General features: G+C 46.2%; 1 protein-coding gene across 1 annotated transcript; it reads right to left on the bottom strand.

The window, feature by feature from the left end:
• Nucleotides 1-649: 649 nt before the first annotated feature.
• Nucleotides 650-9,937, bottom strand: LOC109765686 (LRR receptor kinase SERK2). Its single transcript, XM_073501376.1, has 12 exons — nt 9,710-9,937; nt 9,384-9,628; nt 8,657-8,789; nt 8,503-8,574; nt 5,607-5,750; nt 5,111-5,182; nt 4,955-5,026; nt 4,759-4,874; nt 4,535-4,663; nt 4,061-4,402; nt 3,527-3,921; nt 650-1,222 (listed from the first exon to the last, which is right to left on the bottom strand). The coding sequence occupies exons 2-12, from the start codon at nt 9,481-9,483 to the stop codon at nt 911-913; spliced, it is 1,887 nt and encodes a 628-aa protein (XP_073357477.1). The 5' UTR covers nt 9,484-9,628; nt 9,710-9,937; the 3' UTR covers nt 650-910.
• Between the last annotated feature and the right edge of the window lie 7,618 nt (nt 9,938-17,555).

The raw sequence follows: 17,555 nt of genomic DNA on the forward strand, positions 1-17,555 counted from the left end.
CCAGCGCGAGGAGGGCACACAATGGCCTGTAGGGGGCGCTCCAACTCTGTGTGACCGGCAATTGCATCTACCCGCCAGCGCCACCGCCAGCACCAGCACCGCCCGCACCTGCAGACGTCAGAGCTGGGCTAGTTTTTTTAGTTTTTATTTATGTTTTATGTATAATTATGTTTGAAGTGGACTTTGGCAGGTTTTAATGTTTAATTATGTTTTATTAATTTACATGTTTTTAAATTTGAATAGTTTATATTTCTATTTAGTTTTTTTTCTAAAACCACATGAACTAATGCATCGGCCGCGTTGGGCCCGCCTACAACCCAAATCAAAAACCGGGTAGGCACATCTGCTTAGCCACTCAAACAGACAAAAAGCAAACAAAAACTATAGACAAAAAGCATACAAAAACTATATCCATTTGCGTCAGCCGGTTGGAGTTGCCCTAACACCTCTTTGATCTCTCACACACTGGATAGGGTTTGATACGGCCGGCTGTGATTTACTCCCTCGATATCAACATATAAGACGTTTTTTGCCACTGTCATAGTGTCAAAATATGGTCCTATATTTTGATAGAGATTACACTGACTGACAATAGCTTTGAAGACACCACAAAAGAAGAGAAATGAATGTCTATGCACCGACAAGGGGATCACAGAATAACACATTGCACTTTTATCAGATTGATACAACAGTGCCTTGCAAATTCAACACAAAATGTATGCCTTTCACCTTAACAAATGACTGCAGCCTAGCATAACTTCTCAGTGTGGAGGAGAATGGGGGGAAAATGCATCCTTTAAAATTGTCATTAAACAAAAGAGTACAAGCTACCTTTCATATTCACAAACAACAATTAGGCTGAATGACTGATCAAATGGTGATTTTTGCCTATGCCAGAGAACGACGTTGGTCATCTTGGGCCAGATAGTTCCACGGCGCGGAGGTTATATGTGGAGTCAACAATCCAGTCGTTGCGAAGAGGAGCCAACTCTGCCTCCTGCCTGACCACCTCCACCTTCTGCCATTCCTCCCATCTCTCTGCCAAGCCGTCACCTTCCAGCATCCTCACGACCTCCGACATCTTGGGGCGCTCCACTGGCGAGCCCTGCGTGCACAGCAGCGCTACCTGGATCAGCGATTCCACCTCGGTCTCTTCATAGTTGCTCTGCAAGTCTGGGTCCACCAGCATCTCAACTTTTTTCTCCTTCAACAATCCTTTCACCTGTAGAATTGGCAGTTGAATTAATCATTTGCCCACTTGTTACTGATAACAGAGTACAATGCATCCCACATGTGATACAACTGGTTGTCTCTAGTGACAGCATATTAGCACATTCTGTCCTGGAAGGATGAACTGCCAGCTTGTCACTCACCAATGAATACCCTCTATATAACAAGTTAATGGGGCTAAGGACAGCCCATTATTACATGGGTTTGGTGACAATCATTTATAAGAAATCTTAAAATCCCAAAACAGCATGATCATGAGAAAAACATTAGATGTGGTGATGATGATAATTTACGCTCACTCTTGAGCATGGTTTTCACTTTGTACTTTCATCAGAATTTCATTAATTTTGATACATAATGAAATAATTGTCTTCCCGTCAATCTATTTCAGCAAGTACAGTACAACAACAACAAAGCCTTTTTGTCCCAAACAAATTGGGGTAGGCTAGAGTTGAAACCCATAAGATCTCAAAACCAACTCATGGTCCTCGCACGTGCATAGCTAACTTCCACGCACCCCTGTCCATGGCTAGTTCTTTGGTGACATTCCATTCCTTCAGATCTCTCTTAACGGACTCCTCTCATGTTAAGTTTGGTCACCCGACCCTCTCTTGACATCATCAGCATGCTTTAAACGTCTGCTATGCACTGACGCTTCCTATAGAACCTGAATAAACGTGGCATGCGTTGTATATGCCCAAACCATCTCAGACGATGTCTACTACACCGAACTGTTGGACATGTTGCCCTTTAGTTGGCCAACATTCATCGCCATATAACATCACAGGTCAAATCGCCGTCCTTAGAACCTGCCTTTTAGCTTTTGTGGCACTCTCGTCACAGAGAACGCCAGAAGTTTGGCGCCACTTCATCCATCCAGCTTTGATTCGATGGCTCACATCTTCATTGCTATCACCATCCCTCTGCAGCATTGACCCCAAATATCGAAAGGTGTCCTTCTAGTATACCACCTGCCCACCAAGGCCAACCTCCTCGTGCCCACTAGTACTAAAACCACACCTCATGTACTCAGTTTTAGTTCTACCAAGCCAAAAACCTTTTGATTCCAAAGTCTGACTATCACCGCTAGCACCACATCATCCACGAAGAGCATACACCATGGGATATCTCCTTGTGACCTTATCCATCACCAAAGTAAAAGATAAGGGCTCAAAGCTAACCCCCTGGTGCAGTCCTATTTTAATCAAAGAGTCATCAGTGTCTCCATCACTTGTCCAAACACTTGTCACAACATTATCGTACATGTCCTTGATGAGGGCAATGTACTTTGTTTGGACTTTATGTTTCTCCAAGGCCCACCACATGACATTCCGCGGTATCTTATCGTATGCAGGTCTTTCTTTTGCTCCATGTATCTCTTCATAAGTTGTCATACCAAGAAAATGGCTTCCATGGTCGACCTCCCAGGCATGAAACCAAACTGATTTTTGGTCACGCTTGTCATTCTTCTCAAGTGGTGCTCAATGACTCACATAGCTTCATTGTATGGCTCATCAGCTTAATTCCACGATAGGTAGTACAACTTCGAACATCCTGCTTGTTCTTGAAGATTGGTACTAATATACTCTGCCTCCATTCTTCCGGCATCTTGTTTGCCCGAAACATGATGTTGAAAAGCTTAGTTAGCCATACCATCGCTGTCTATGAGGCTCTCCACACCTCAATGGGGATACAATTAGGGCCCATTGCCTTGCCGCATTTCATCTTTTTAAAGCTCCCTGACCACAGACTCCTGGATTCGTTGCACACAACCTATGTCGTATCATCAAAGGAGTCGTCCAGCTCAATGGTAGAGCTCTCATTTTCTCCATTGAACAACTTGTCAAAGTACTCTCATCATCAATGCTTGATCTCCTCATCTTGTCCTTCACTAGAAGGCGATCTGCTCCGTCCTTGATGCATTTGACTTGGTTGACATCCCTCGTCTTCTTCTCTCAGATCTTGGCCATCTTATAGATGTCCCTTTCGCCTTCCTTCATGTTTAAACGCTGGTAGAGGTTCTCATACGCCCAACCCCTTGCTTCACTCATAGCAACTACGGTAGTATGCACAAATTTGAATAATTCTCAAATTACATTTGAACTTTTTGAAATATTTAGTTAGATTCCAATCTAATTCAAGTGGAAACTTTGGCCCTTTGACCGAAATGAAAACCAAAATCGCTGAATTCCAAAACTGAACCACTAAATTTCAGTGAAATTCAGTCATTTTGGCTATGGCTGAAATATTTCTGAAACTGAAATTCAAGACTATGCTCTTGAAAAGAAGTATTTACCCAGTCAAGAAGCATAACATCATCATCATTTGCAAGGCGAGCAAGATCAAATGCCCTCTGCCCAGTAATAAGCTCCAGAAGTGTGATTCCGTAGCCGAAAACATCAGTCTTCTCAGAGGACTTTCCAGTGGATAGGTACTCAGGAGCAATGTGTCCAATTGTTCCACGAACAGCAGTAGTTACATGAGTATCCTTGTAATCCATAAGTTTGGCAAGCCCAAAATCACCCACAACTGCCTCGAAATCCTCGTCCAAAAGAATATTTGCAGCTTTGACATCACGGTGGATGATCTTGGGATCACAGTGATCGTGCAAGTAAGAGAGTCCCCTTGCAGATCCAAGTGCAATTCGTCTTCTGGTATCCCAATCAAGGGGTGGTTCAGATGGCTGACGCTCTATGAAATCAAGCACCATAAATAAGAACAGAAATATTTCAGCATATCATCACAGCAGAAAAGGTCATATTTAAAGTGATTATTGGCTGAGGAAGCCGCATTCAGAACGTGTTAGGTATTAGAGGAAAGAACAAAGTACCTCGCAAACGTGATGCAACACTGCCATTGGCCATGTATGGATAGACTAGTAATCGTTCAGTAGGTGTCATGCAAAAACCGCGAAGTCGGAGAAGGTTCCTATGCACTGCCATGCTAATCATCTCAACTTCTGTTTGGAACTGAAGCTCGCCACCAGGGGTACGTTCCTCTTTTAGTCTTTTCACTGCTACCAATGTACCATCTGCAAGCCTCCCCTTGTACACTTTTCCAAAACCACCTCTTCCTAAAATGTTCTTATTATTAAAGTTGTCAGATGCAACTTGAAGCTCTCGCAATGAGAACTTCTTAAGCTGACCAAGATGAACTTCTGGATCTTCCTCGGCTGAAGAAAAATGAGATGACATAAGAACATGATGTGTGGTGTTCGAGAAAATAAGAACAAAATGTGTGGCATGGATGACATGAGGACACAATTTTTGGCAAATGAAGAAACGTATCAGTATATGAAACTGACCAGGCACATCGAAGAAATGTTCTTCAGGTTTACGACGGCGCCACATTGCAAATGCAATAGCAGGAACAGCAAACACCAGTGCAGCACCAGCAGCAACGCCACCTGCGATAGCTCCAGTGCTAGAGGCACCTAATGGAATAAAATCCATCAAGCGCATGTACCAAAGTGCCATCTTTTCTACTGCCTTGAATATTGACAAGCAAATTCAAGTACTCATAACTTACCTGCTGATTGAGTTGGTGGTGTTGGAGGATTGTATGGAGGAGGTGGGGAAAAAGGAGGATCCCCAGGGCAGGGCTTTGTGGTACCAGGACCACAAAGAAGTGGATTATTCGCAAAACTGAGCCAAGAAATAAGACCTTGTTAAAACTGGCAATGGAGTTGGGCTAAACATCATTCAATCTTTTGCAGATAGAAGACCTTATAGGGGTGAAGAGTGAAAAGGAGCCAGTAGATGGAACTGCTCCTGAGAGGTTGTTGTTTGAGAGATCGCTGCATTAATGTAACTGTTATATATATTCATCCCAACACATAACGAAACTACATGAGAACGACAGAGCACAACGTTCAACTTACAGTACTTGAAGAGTAGTGATATCAGTCAGGGATTTAGGAATTTGACCCGACATGCTGTTGTTGTTAAGACGGCTATCCTTCCAAGTAGGCATAATAGCAAAAAACAGTTAGACTTATAAATACAAGGAAACAAATGATACAACTAATAATAGGAAACAGAATGGTACAATTGGCACTTAATCTGCATGACAAGTTAGTAAAAAAATGGAAACAAAAAGTTATACAGAGGAGTGACAAACACCAAAATCCTTACAAAGAGAAGTACACAAAAAATGACACATTAGTCAATGCATGCATCATGGCATTTGGATTATGCTTTTCAATGAGAATTATCTGTTTCCATTCTTTAACACTAGTTCGTAAGCCTCATTCTCCCAAATGAGAAAAGATCGCAGGACAAGAACAACTGTTACAACTAAGAACAGACCAACTGAAAAGAATCTAAATAACATCAAAGTAACACCGATGTGCTTGTGGCCAAAAGACCTATTCTTACAGGAATCGAAGCTTCAAAAGATTCCCCAGGCTGTCAGGAATAACTCCCGTGAACTTGTTCAGATACAAATCCAAACTGACCAGGCTAGTTAGGTTGCCCAGTTCAGCAGGTATTGGCCCACTTATGTTGTTGCTGTAAAGCTCCCTATAACCAAAGGAACACATATCAGTTTTCAAGCGTAGAGAGACATTTAAAAGTGAGGAAATATATACTAAACAACTAACAGAAGAAAACACAGAATATAAGCAAAATAACATCTTCAAAATGGCATGCACAAGTGTATAAATCTACAAAAATTGAGTTTGTCTCCTGTTCCCAACCCTAGCCACCGCTCCAAAAGGTCTCCTCCACGCCGTCACCTCAGTCCCCCTCCTCTCCCACATCTGGCGGCCTCGTCATCCGTTTTATTTTCCTTTCCCTAACGTTTTGTTTCCCTAGCGGCATCAACGAGGTGGGTGTGTTGGAATAAGGTCTATCCAGCCTCCCCCTACCTCGACGACGACAAAGGGCCTGTCAGAGTTTGTGGCGCCAGATCTGTTGGCCCTCTTTAGTTTGTGTGTCTATCAAGGAGAGCAGTTGGTTGGCCATTGGTGTGGCTACTTCGACATCTTCTTCAATGTTGTTATGCGGCATGGTCCGGTTTTCTCTCCAACTCTCTGGACCAGTGGTAATGGATCGTAAGCCTGTTCTGCGTAGTGTGATGCTCCAGCTGATGTTTCTTCAGCGATTTCTAGATCTCGTCCCAAGCGGCGAGTGGCTATTCCGGTCTTTAAAGTACGGTATGGCGAGGGCATTTGCAGGTGTCCCTGTCCTTTACTGTTGGTTCAGTGCAATTTTCAATCTCCGGCAGGCGGTGTACAATCAAAGGAAGAAGGCTAGTATGATTTTCAATGTAATTTTATTTTTTACTGGTCAATTCTGCGTCCAGTTATCTTTCCACTGTGCTGGCTTTTTTCCTTGATAATTATCAGATCTAAGATGCCCTTTGGGTGTTTTTTCTTCAAGATTTTTTTTGGACATTTCTGATAGTCCTAGCAAACGCGGTAGCAAATCTACAAGGATTATGCACATACCACATAGGTTACAGAGTTTCTGGATATAAAAAAAGGGGCAGACCGGTGCACGTAGCTCCCGCTTGCGCAGGGTCCAGAGGGAAGGGTTCGACCACTTTGGGTCTTTTGTACGCAGCCTTTCCCTACATTTATGCAAGAGGCTGTTTCCAGGACTCGAACCCGTGACCATGGTCACAAGGCAACAGCTTTGCCGCTGCGCCAAGGCTCCCAAACTAGGATTGTGCATTTAGGTTACAGAGTTTCTGGATATCTGCCCAAAATATTTGAAGCTTCATCGCAAGGTTCAGTTCACTATCGTTGTTCACAAGGATCTTGTCTGTACGGCTAGTGCTAAGATACGGTAAACAGATTAGTTAGGCCATCTCCGCCAAAGACGGTACACTACTGCGGGGCAGTGATGCAGGTTGGGAGGGGCTTTTGACATTGGAGTAAAATTTAGGAGGCAGGTGTGCCATTCGTGATCAATCATAACTCGTGTGAAGGGTATAAATAGACCCAACTTAGTAAATCAAATAGCAAGTTAACTCATATGTAATCCCACAGTGAGTGCATTACAGGCTTGAGAGATGCCAAACCCTAGTTTGGGACCAGCTGTCTTCCACATGCTTAGAGGCCCTGAGGCCGAGGAGTGAGGAGAGAAAATCAGGAATGGGAGGATAGAGACATAGAGTAATTACTGCTTTCCCTTACTGATACTTCAATCCCCTTCTATAGAGGGGTTTCAACCAGACATAACTCTAAATTCAATATAGCTTCCCTGATTCAACAGCTGCCCTTACTTCAAACTCCTAGCCCTTTAAGTGTTGGTCAATGAATAACAATCCTAGATTCAGCCCAACCACAGATAAATCTTGTGTCTGACCATTAATAGCCCTAAATCTCCGGCAGTAGGAGAGTTCCCACGTGAGTGTCATCACCCCTCTTCATGGCAAACAACTCACCCTGAAGCTGGAAAAAGGTTAGTGCTGCTTGGTTTGTGCAATATTCTCCTATACAGCCGCACTCTGGAAGACAAGTCCATCTTACCAAGATTTGCCTAGTTCCATGAGCATGGCAGGAACATATGACGAAAGACATAGTTCGAAGTACACACCCTTGCAACATGACTGGAATCATGGTACCAATCTTCCATTGATCACAAACAAGAATGTGCCAGATAATGAAACTTGGGATGCCATGCACCTAATCAAATAACACCTGAGCCATAGAGCTAAGTGAATAAGGATGATCTAGAGGGACGAAGTGGGCATATTTGGAGAAGTTGTCGATGATCGTCAGGATAGCCAATTTGACATAGAGGAAACCTTCGACGAAGTTCATAACAATATCAGGCACAGACTGATGAAGGGCTACTCGATTAGTCGATTAGTTGCACTGTCGGCACAAGATCTGACCTTTCACCACTGCCCATGTCATGTGGAACTACCGAGACCTGGTTAGCGGCAGCTAGGCAGAAGAGTTGGGCACACCTAAGGTTGCAGAACCCAAGTTGCTTAGTGTTGATATTTCTTGCCAAGTAAGTTAGGACTCCAGGAGTTGGAGATAAGTTAGGGAAGTGCTTGAATTAGGAAAGGATTTCTTAAATTAGGTGGAGTGTATCTGCGGTTGTAACCCCTCTATGTAAGGCATGTGTCCTCTAGAGTACAATAGATGCAAGTCACACGATCGACACCAAACGATTAGAGTAAATAAACAATAAGATGTTATATGAATATATGAAGTGGCAAGATTTCAGTACTACATTTTACTGAATATGCATGTAAGATGTATTAAGTGCCAGTCTACAGTTTGAAAAAAACTAGTGCATTGCATCCAGAACTTACAAATATTGGAGATTTTTCAGCTGCCCAAGCTGGGACACTAGTACACCGGATAATTGTGCATTTCCAAGGTCACTGAAAAGAGCAAAAGGGTATTATGAAGATGATCACTCTTGAACCCTTTGGTATGCATGCTGAGAGTTTTTCGTCAACTTACACTCTAATTACACTGTTATCGTTGTTACATGTAACATGAAACCATGTACAAGGATTAACAAGTGTGGGATCCCAACTCTGCAATACATTGTTGCTATCCTTCAGACTCTGACGCAGGTTATACAGAGCATCACCTATTATTGACAAAAGGTAAATTAGCATGGGCAGACAGATACAAGCTTATTATGAAGAATATATAAAGAAGCTCCTTGAAGAAACAGGTATGCTGGGCAAAAACTATGTAATCATCATCAAAGTAAATATACTATCAAGCAGCTCATCAATTTGTATACTGTTTGATGATGCAATTGTGCAAAAAAGGATTTCTTATCACTAGCCTAGCCTTTACAAGAATGCACCAGCCGTCTTGACTCAAACACAGATCAAATGAAATATCTCACCTGAGAGTCAAAATAGCAATTCCTCATTAGCGTGTTTTCTTTCGCTTTGGAATAAGAAGAAAGGAACCAGATTTCTATCCTTACACACACAAAGCAGACCGATCAGGCCCAACTAGTAGAGACTATGAAAATCAACTATACGGAACAATAAATTCCCTTCCAACCAATTCGACTACACGAATAGGAAAGTACAGGACGAGACCGCCCGCCCAACCCTTCATCTCAAGCTTGTGCTAATAAAAGCAACCGAAAATCAGTAACCATACACCAAACAAACCGACCAGCATCCCCACATCAACGGCCATGTAGCAGATCAAAGCAGCTTACCCTCCGTGTTGGCGACGACATGGCCCACCCCCGCAACAACCATCAACACAGCGACGACGACCGGTCGCCACCTCCCTCTCCCCAACACCGCCGCCGCCATTCCTGCTCTAGCGCCGACTGGGCCCCACCTCACCGACGCATAGGCGGCCCCCACCGGTTCTCCCTTCCCCCAGATCCCCCGAGCAGTACGGATCTGCTGGACCGCCGCGTCGCCGTTGATAGCTTTCTTCCTCCCTCTCTCTTCCCTGATGAAAGCGAGGAATGGGTGGGATAAATTTCTCTAGTAGCTTTAATTAAATTCGTAGTGCGTGTGTGTATGCTCCAACCTGTAGTAAATAAAATTGTTCTACTGGGCGACGGGACCATCGCCTATGCTGAGGGAGAAGAAGGCTACAGCTTACAGGAATCTTACAACTTGGCCGACTTGTGGGTCACGGAGTTGAGGGCCCACATGAAAGCGAGAGGGAGTACTGGTGGAGGAGTACATGGGGTGTTGCGGTGGGGCAGCTGAATTGATGGAGCTAGTGAGAAGAATACGGAGGGAGCAGCTGACGGTGCGCCGAGGATCTCGTGGACGCGGTCCTTTTCGCCCCCTCGTCGCCCCTAGAGGCTAGAGCAAAATCATTGTTTTGACCTTGTGAACCAAGGAATAAGCACTCCTTGTTAATTCATTCCATAGGTTTCCCCTCCTCCCTCCCGAGCGGCACGTGCGGGCGGTTCCGGAGGGGAAACCCTAGCCGCCTCGAGCCCCTCCTCTCAGCAATTCCATGCATGGTGGCGGCGGGCAAGGGGTACGCGCCCTGACGGGACTTCTTCGCGGAGGGGGGGGGGGAGGGGCTCCTCAGCGGGCGGCACGGCGTTTCTGGTGTGGCAGGGGTGGGGAGCACAGTCGGGAAGATAGGTGCAGCAGTCTCCTTGGGGCGCCGGTGCGGGAGTCGGCGGTCGCGGCGCGGATGGCATCTGGCGACAGCGGATCCCAGTCAGGATGAAGTGGTCGGAAGCGGCGGCCCAGAATTCGCTGCAGAGGTCATGGCGCGCGGGACGTCTATCGCTGTCGCCAGAGTGGTCGGGGAAGGCGGCGCCTTGGGGCGTTGGTGGTTGCGCGGGATGGATCTGGGAGCTCGATCCAGCGCCTCGCGTCGGGATGTGCCTGGTGGGTACGCTCGTCGCGTGCGGGAGGCGAGGTGCTATGGTCTCTCGCGTGCAAGTCCCTGGATCGCTCCGAGGCAAGGCTGGCTGGCAGGAGGTGGCGTGACCAGCCCTTGCTCGCGGTGCTGGTGCATCTGGGCAGTGCTGGAGGAGGTTGGTCTGGAGCTCATCTTCTTCGACCGGGTAGGAGTTGGGTGTTGGTCTGAGTGCTCTCGGCTGTGTGAGGGGTCGATGTTCCGCGACGGTTTCATCATGACGAGGAGGTGTTGCGGCAGCGGTGGTGTGACCCGGACTGTTCGGACAAATCCGATGGTAGGGGTGGGAGTTGTGCGACAGTTTGGATGAAAATCCTGCTCGATTTTGGCTGGAGCTAGTGACGACGGCGCCCGTGGGTGTCGGTTCCCTCCTTAGGCGTCACCAAGGTGCGTTGGCGTCTCCCTTTCTCGGTCGGGTTGTGGTCTCCGAGCGAAAGCCTTGGTCCGTTGCTGGACCGGCGATGGCGGCGTCTTGGCGTCATTACTCTGTTGAGAGCATAGTAGGTGGAGACCTGGCTTGGAGGTCTTGTGGTGTGATTCTCTGGTGTTGTCGCTGGCCCGAGTTGATCTTCGTGGGCGCTATGTATGCAGTTGTCGATGCTCCCAAGACGATGGCTTTATAGGGACTGACCGAGTCCCGCTACCCACTCGTCGTCTCCTCTTAGGCATTCAAGGGTGGTAGTGCGTTGGCGAAGGGAGTCCGGCTGTAGTTGTTGCTCTTGTGGTGATCGGCATTTGTTGTGACGCGGCTGGATGATTGGTTTAGGGCAGACCCTTTTGTGTTGTGTTTGTAATTGTCGTGGTGGCTAATCTGTTGATTAGCTAGGTTGTGGTGTTCTTGCTACACTTGTTGTTCACAACAAGTTGTAGTGTCTTGTAATTCAACTTCTGCCTTCTATAAAAATATGGTACGCCTAGGCGTACTCTAAAAATACCCTTGTGAACCAAGTTTTTCTTTTTTATTAGGGAGAATTTAGTGAGTTTTACCTCTTTTCTACTACTTAAAAAAGGAGTAAGGTTCCTTTTCCTGCCATTGGACCACGTCCTTCCCTCCCTTTCGTCTGCCTCCCTCACGATCGGTTTCCAGGCCCTTCACCCCGCATTTATTTTTCTCGTGAAAAGAAGCCCACCAAAAAAGTATGAGACCTCCCGATCCAATTCTCTCTCGGTCCTCATCCCGATTTGGTCGTCGCTATCATTGTCGACGCCATCTACCCTTCTCTTTCTGGTCGAAGTGATGGATGAGATCGTTGTCCTCCGCCGATGTTGCGTGTCTGCGTCCCACCTGCGGTTTCGTCCCGATCTCATCGTCTGCCGTCCATCGTCCACTGGCTTCATCCTAGTCTTCAAGCTCCTATCATCTCTCTCCCTCCTGAGCCTCCTGATCCATCGCAAGTTTCTCTCTTTCCCGTGCGCTGGCACCAAATCATGGACTCCGACAAGCAAACCTAGGGCTCCGACGACAGTGGGACATAGGAGGTTGATCTGCTTCCCCTTTCCCTTCTTGCGAGGGCCCTCCCTCATCTCTTTTCTCATTTCTGCTGAGTCGGCCAAACGACGGTTGTTAAGGATGTTGGGGAGGCGATTCCGGGAGGGTGTGGGCGCGCAGCTGGCTAAGGCCCTAACGGCGACGTGAGCAGCTTGTTGGATGCCTGCATCTGTGGTGTGCTGCCCTGATTGATGTGTACGTGGTGCTTGTAATATGCGTGCGGGTGTGGTGTTGGTATTGCCCGGCCTGAGGGATGCAAGAGCTACTGATGAGGACATCAATACCATTGTTACACCCACAGCCCCTACTGTTACATATACTGGACCAATTACTAGAGCTCGCGCACGCCAATTAAATTACCAGGTACTTTCGTTTCTTGGTAATGATTCTAATGTTCATGAGAATATGATGCTGCCTAAATTGGATACATTTGTTTTGCTTACAAATGAAGGGCCTAGCTTGGAGAAGGATGAACATTGGAGCAAGAACAAGCATGGAGTTGATGGCATGCGCAAGGGGAACAAGAACGGAGTTACAAGTGATGATTTCAGGACTTTGAAGCCACCATAAGGAGTGCATGAAGCCTTGGACGAAATATACAAGATGCCACTTCATAAATTTCGTCCAGAGGCTATTCTAGGTGCTGCGTCACCTTATTATTGGGCCAGGCCCATGTAATTTTGAAATACATAAGTATAGGTTGTTTTTAGAGTCCGTATGTGTGGGGAAACAAGAGATAGGGTTGGTTTCGGTCCCCTTCCCCAAGGGCCACGAAATTCCCCCCTCTTCCTCCATATATACAGCCCTTAGGGCACCGTTTAGACTTTGGGTTTTGTTTAGATCAAAAGTTCGCCATAGCTGCAACTTCGCGTACTTGGTTTGTGTTCAACGACCAGACAAAGGCGTCAGAGAACCCCACCTTGATCAATAAAGCTTTCCTCTTATATTCGCAATATCCAAATTGCAATCTTAGTTTCTTGCTTGTTCTTTGTTTGCCTGCAGGAAGCAGACCTTCGTGGTCAGGTTGATCGTGCTCTGGCATGGTCAATAACCTCTTGGAGTTGGTTTAGCGATTGCTAAGGCGCGACATCCTCGCACGTTCGTAGTCGGATCGTCAAAGTCGACTTCCTCCAAAACGATAGCCACCATCTCATCGAAAGACGGGACACCTTTGCCTCTATCAGCTACAAACTGTTGTCCCCTCTCTGAAGCATGTAATTCATTGATGCATGCATGATTTTGTACTGACATGTCCCCTATCTGTTGCATAAATTTCATGACAACTAGCAAATAGGAGCAGCCCTTGGTGATTTAGACAAAGTTCACGCCCAAGAGGATCACTAGGTGGCCATGAGAGGTAGCAAACAAACAACATTTATCTCTCCCTATATCGCCAATATAGGCCAGTAATTTTTTTCTCCTACATATGTTTTAGTTAGTGAAGTACTTCTTTTGAACATCACATTGTTTTGCTGCTTTGATGATTGATTTTCCTACACTTTAACAATTATGTATAGGGCAGAAGGTTTCACCAAGTCGTCTTATTCTCATAGCTGCTCCCTCCACAATATCATATCGCTTATTTGTCGGAAAACATAAATTTCTTGTTCAAGAAAAACACAATGCTATTGTACATATACTTATATTGGATATATATGACTACAAGTCATAAGTTGTTGTAGGTATGCCTACGGAAGATTTCACTGCATCGAGGGAACATACTTTAATGTTTACATCACTTGCTGTGGTTGAAATCTCATATTATTTTTTGCACTGGATTTTCTATGAGAGGACTTGTTTCTTAAACAATGTGATTATGGGAAATTGGGGATAGAACAAGTGTGTGAACTCAAAACTTCTGTGTGAGCTCATACCGGCAGCCTTGGCAAAAAGCTCACGAAGATAGGCCGATAAATGTTCGTGCTTGAGAATTTTTGGAAGTTCTTCTATTCCTATCACATCCGTAGAGCTTGATCCTCATGCCTTGTGATGCGGAGCATCCTATGGACATCACCATGTCAAGAGCCACCTCACCAAGTGACACGTGTGACATCTACTTCATGCTTACAAAGGTGAATCATCTCCTTTACACGTGTCCACTTGTACCCTTCGGGGATGGTATACTACTTGACCCCTCTCTCGTGTGCATACATAGGTGTGAGCGGAGCTACACATTCTTCGAGGAGGAGCCCAAGCGGAAGAGTACAACTACACCATCCACGAGGAGAACGCACGGAAGAAGGAAGCTCGCCAAGTCCAAGGAGAAGGACGGGAAGACCGCAAGGAAGACGGAGGCGAGAAGATGGAAGAAGAAGCACGGTTCAGAGGACCTCGTGCGCACGGCCTATCCAGAGAGTTTCTGGATACCCCGTGCGCGCGGGCCCCAAAAGACCCCGTGCCCACGGGGCTGACTTAGCCCGTGCGCACGGGCCTACCTGCGAGTTGGCCGGGAATTGCCCCTTTTGTCCCTCCACTTCGTCCCCCACCTCCAGCCACCTATATATTTCGTCCCTAGGTCATTTGTTAGGGTTAGCAAAGTATATGAGAGACATTAGAGAGCTTTGCTCCTTGTACCCACTCCTCTAGGAGATCAAGACCTCCTAGGAGAAGATCCCTAGTGGATATCAAGCCCCCATCTTGGGAAGGATCCCCATCATAGGATCATCAAGACCTCTCTCCTCATAGGATTGGGATGAACTAGTACCTTGTATCTTTCCTTTGTTGTTTTTGGATCATTGTGACATCTTGTGTGTTCTTGGATCTAGCATATGTGTGATTGGATCTAGTCAATTTGAGTGTTTTCCCTCTTTTGTGTTCTTCGTGTTCTTGGGATTTCCCCTCCAATTCGTGAAAGATCTCCATCTAGGGTTCCACCCTACAACATCTTGGTATCATGAGCCATGGTTTCTCACGAAATTGGAGTCCCCCTTCTTGTTCTCTAGCCTAATTTTGTTGTATTCAGGCCCAATTTCGAAAATTCCCCACCAAAAATAGCCCCAAATTTTTTTGTGCTTTGTTGGTTTGATGAGGTTTTGTTGGATTTGATCCATGGATTTGCTTGGTTTCGAGTGGATCTAGCTTTCCCCCATCTTTTCCCCACCATCCATCCCCAAAATCTCTCCAATTTTGCCCAAGAAATTTCCAATTTCCGCCACGAAATCGCGAAATTTCCGCCCACCCCGTGCCCACGGACCCCAGACCCTGTGCGCACGGCCCCTCGAAAAGTCTATGGACACCCCGTGCCCACGGGCCTGTACCGTGCGCACGGGACCCCGTGCTCCTACCCCCGTGCGCACGACCCCCCCCCCCCCAGGTCAGCCGCTAGCACTTCACCATTTTGCCCATAACTTCCACATCCGGAGTCCAATTTTCGCGTTCTTTAGCTCGTTGAGTAGCTACTGACACCGCCCATCCATCTAGATAGGTTCCAACACCATTTGACTCCATAACGAATTTGACACTTTGGCATCTTTGCCTAGGCCCTCCACCATATCATCCACAAAACCCACCATAGCCTTCCGCAACCTAACCCATTTTGCTCCATTTAGCAATTGTGGTTGTTTGAGTGGTGACTTGAGTCTCCTAAGGTGTTTTGGCTACTTAGGGATGGTTGCTTCTTCATCAACCACCACCACCACTTCCGCATTGCCATCTCCGCTTCCATCATTTGAATTTTTCCGTATGAGATTTTGGGTTTGCGGTTTTTACCGTTTCCTAAGGTGCTTCGGCTACTTAGGGACGGGTCTACATCATCTTGGTATCTGCATCAAGAACACCGCCACTCATCACCGCCACGAGGTCGTCATCGACATTGACTACTTCACCATTTTGACACCCTAACCGTATGCAAGAACGGTAACCTCTATATCACCTTGGTATCATGGTATCCCATCATTGCACATTCTTGCCATTACATTGTTAACCCCTTAGCCCATTTTGCGTCACTTGCCTATCGAGACTAGCCATTGAGTATTGCCGGCAACGTTACTTGTGCACATTAGTGATCATCGATCTATACCTTCCATTGCATACATACCATATCATATCGGTATTGTCTTGGTATCATAGTACCATCCCTTGTGTCACAAGATTGTTCCCGCATATACACAATTGCTATCTTGGTTTGTGCATTTCGCATAGTGGCCATATCAAAGAAAAAAGAGAATAAGCTTTTAAGCAAAAGAAAAGAGAGCAAAGAGCTTGTAAGCAAGTGCCATAGCATCATACCACATTGCACATAAGATTGTCATATCCGATCATCTTGGATCATCTTGAGAAGAACAACGGGAACATCATACACATAGCATACTTGGGATAGAAAGCTCATACATTTTGCATCTTATAGGTTGTGCACAAGTGTCGTATCCGCCTATTGAGCAATCGTGCTAGGGTCTCTCTTGAGTTGTGCAACACGAGCGTTTTCCGTGGATTCCACATTTTGTGCTCATTCCTTGGTTGCACGACCCCATTTATCTATCCGTGTGTGTGTTTCCGTGTGCCACATATTGCTATTGGTCTACTTGTTTCACTTGCGAATTTGTGAATATTTTCCAACATTATTGACTCTTGCTAACATTTTGCATCAATTTTTTGTGCCACTATCCTCACCGAGCTCCACCATAAGCCTTACTTGTGTAGGTGTGAGAATTGACAAGATCCGGTACCAATTGTGCTATTTCCTTGTTACATTATTGAGTGATCATTGATCCATCGTCAACATTGGATAAGGTACATTGGTCTAGTTCTTTCCTTTCTTCCACTCACATTTGCTCGAGTCTTGTGATGGATAGGCAAGGCATTTCATCTCCGGTCTTCAACGACAACGACGGCCCGAACAACTACATTAACAAAACGTCCATCTTCGGGCTACAACGAGCAATGCACGACATTGAGCGACTCACCATCGACATTCACCAAAGCGAAGCAAGGAAAAGGGACTACATCTACACCAAGTTGGCGGAACAAATGGATCAAGTACAAGACATGTTGGCCAACTACAAGTCTTCTTCCCCTTCGTCATCTTCTCGGTGGCGACGCTCTAGTAGCAAATCTTCGGAACGCCATCGAGCTCAAGCACTACAACACCATCAAGATGAAGATGCTCGCGATGCGTACACCTACAAGTCCCAAAAAGCTCTACATCAAGCTACGGCCAAACTTCATGAGCACAAGAGAAGACCGCGAGACAAGCACCACCAAGAGGACTCTACGACTACTACTACCACCACTCTGGCATCTTCGCCAAGTGTTATCAAGGCGTCTTCGCCTTTGGACGTGCGACATCTTCGCCTACCTCCGACGAGTACGCCTACATCGGCCTTCATCCACGGCGACGGTGACGAGATGATCGAGCATGGGATTTTCCCTTCGGTCATGGAGGAGAGTGATGATGTGCCATCTTCGGCCTTCATCCACGGCTACGACCACGACATGATTGAGCATGGAGACATTTGCACCTACATCTCTCTGACTCCCACATATGACGAGATGCCCCAATTC

The sequence above is a fragment of the Aegilops tauschii genome, chromosome 6, assembly GCF_002575655.3.
Source record: "Aegilops tauschii subsp. strangulata cultivar AL8/78 chromosome 6, Aet v6.0, whole genome shotgun sequence".
NCBI lineage: Eukaryota > Viridiplantae > Streptophyta > Magnoliopsida > Poales > Poaceae > Aegilops > Aegilops tauschii.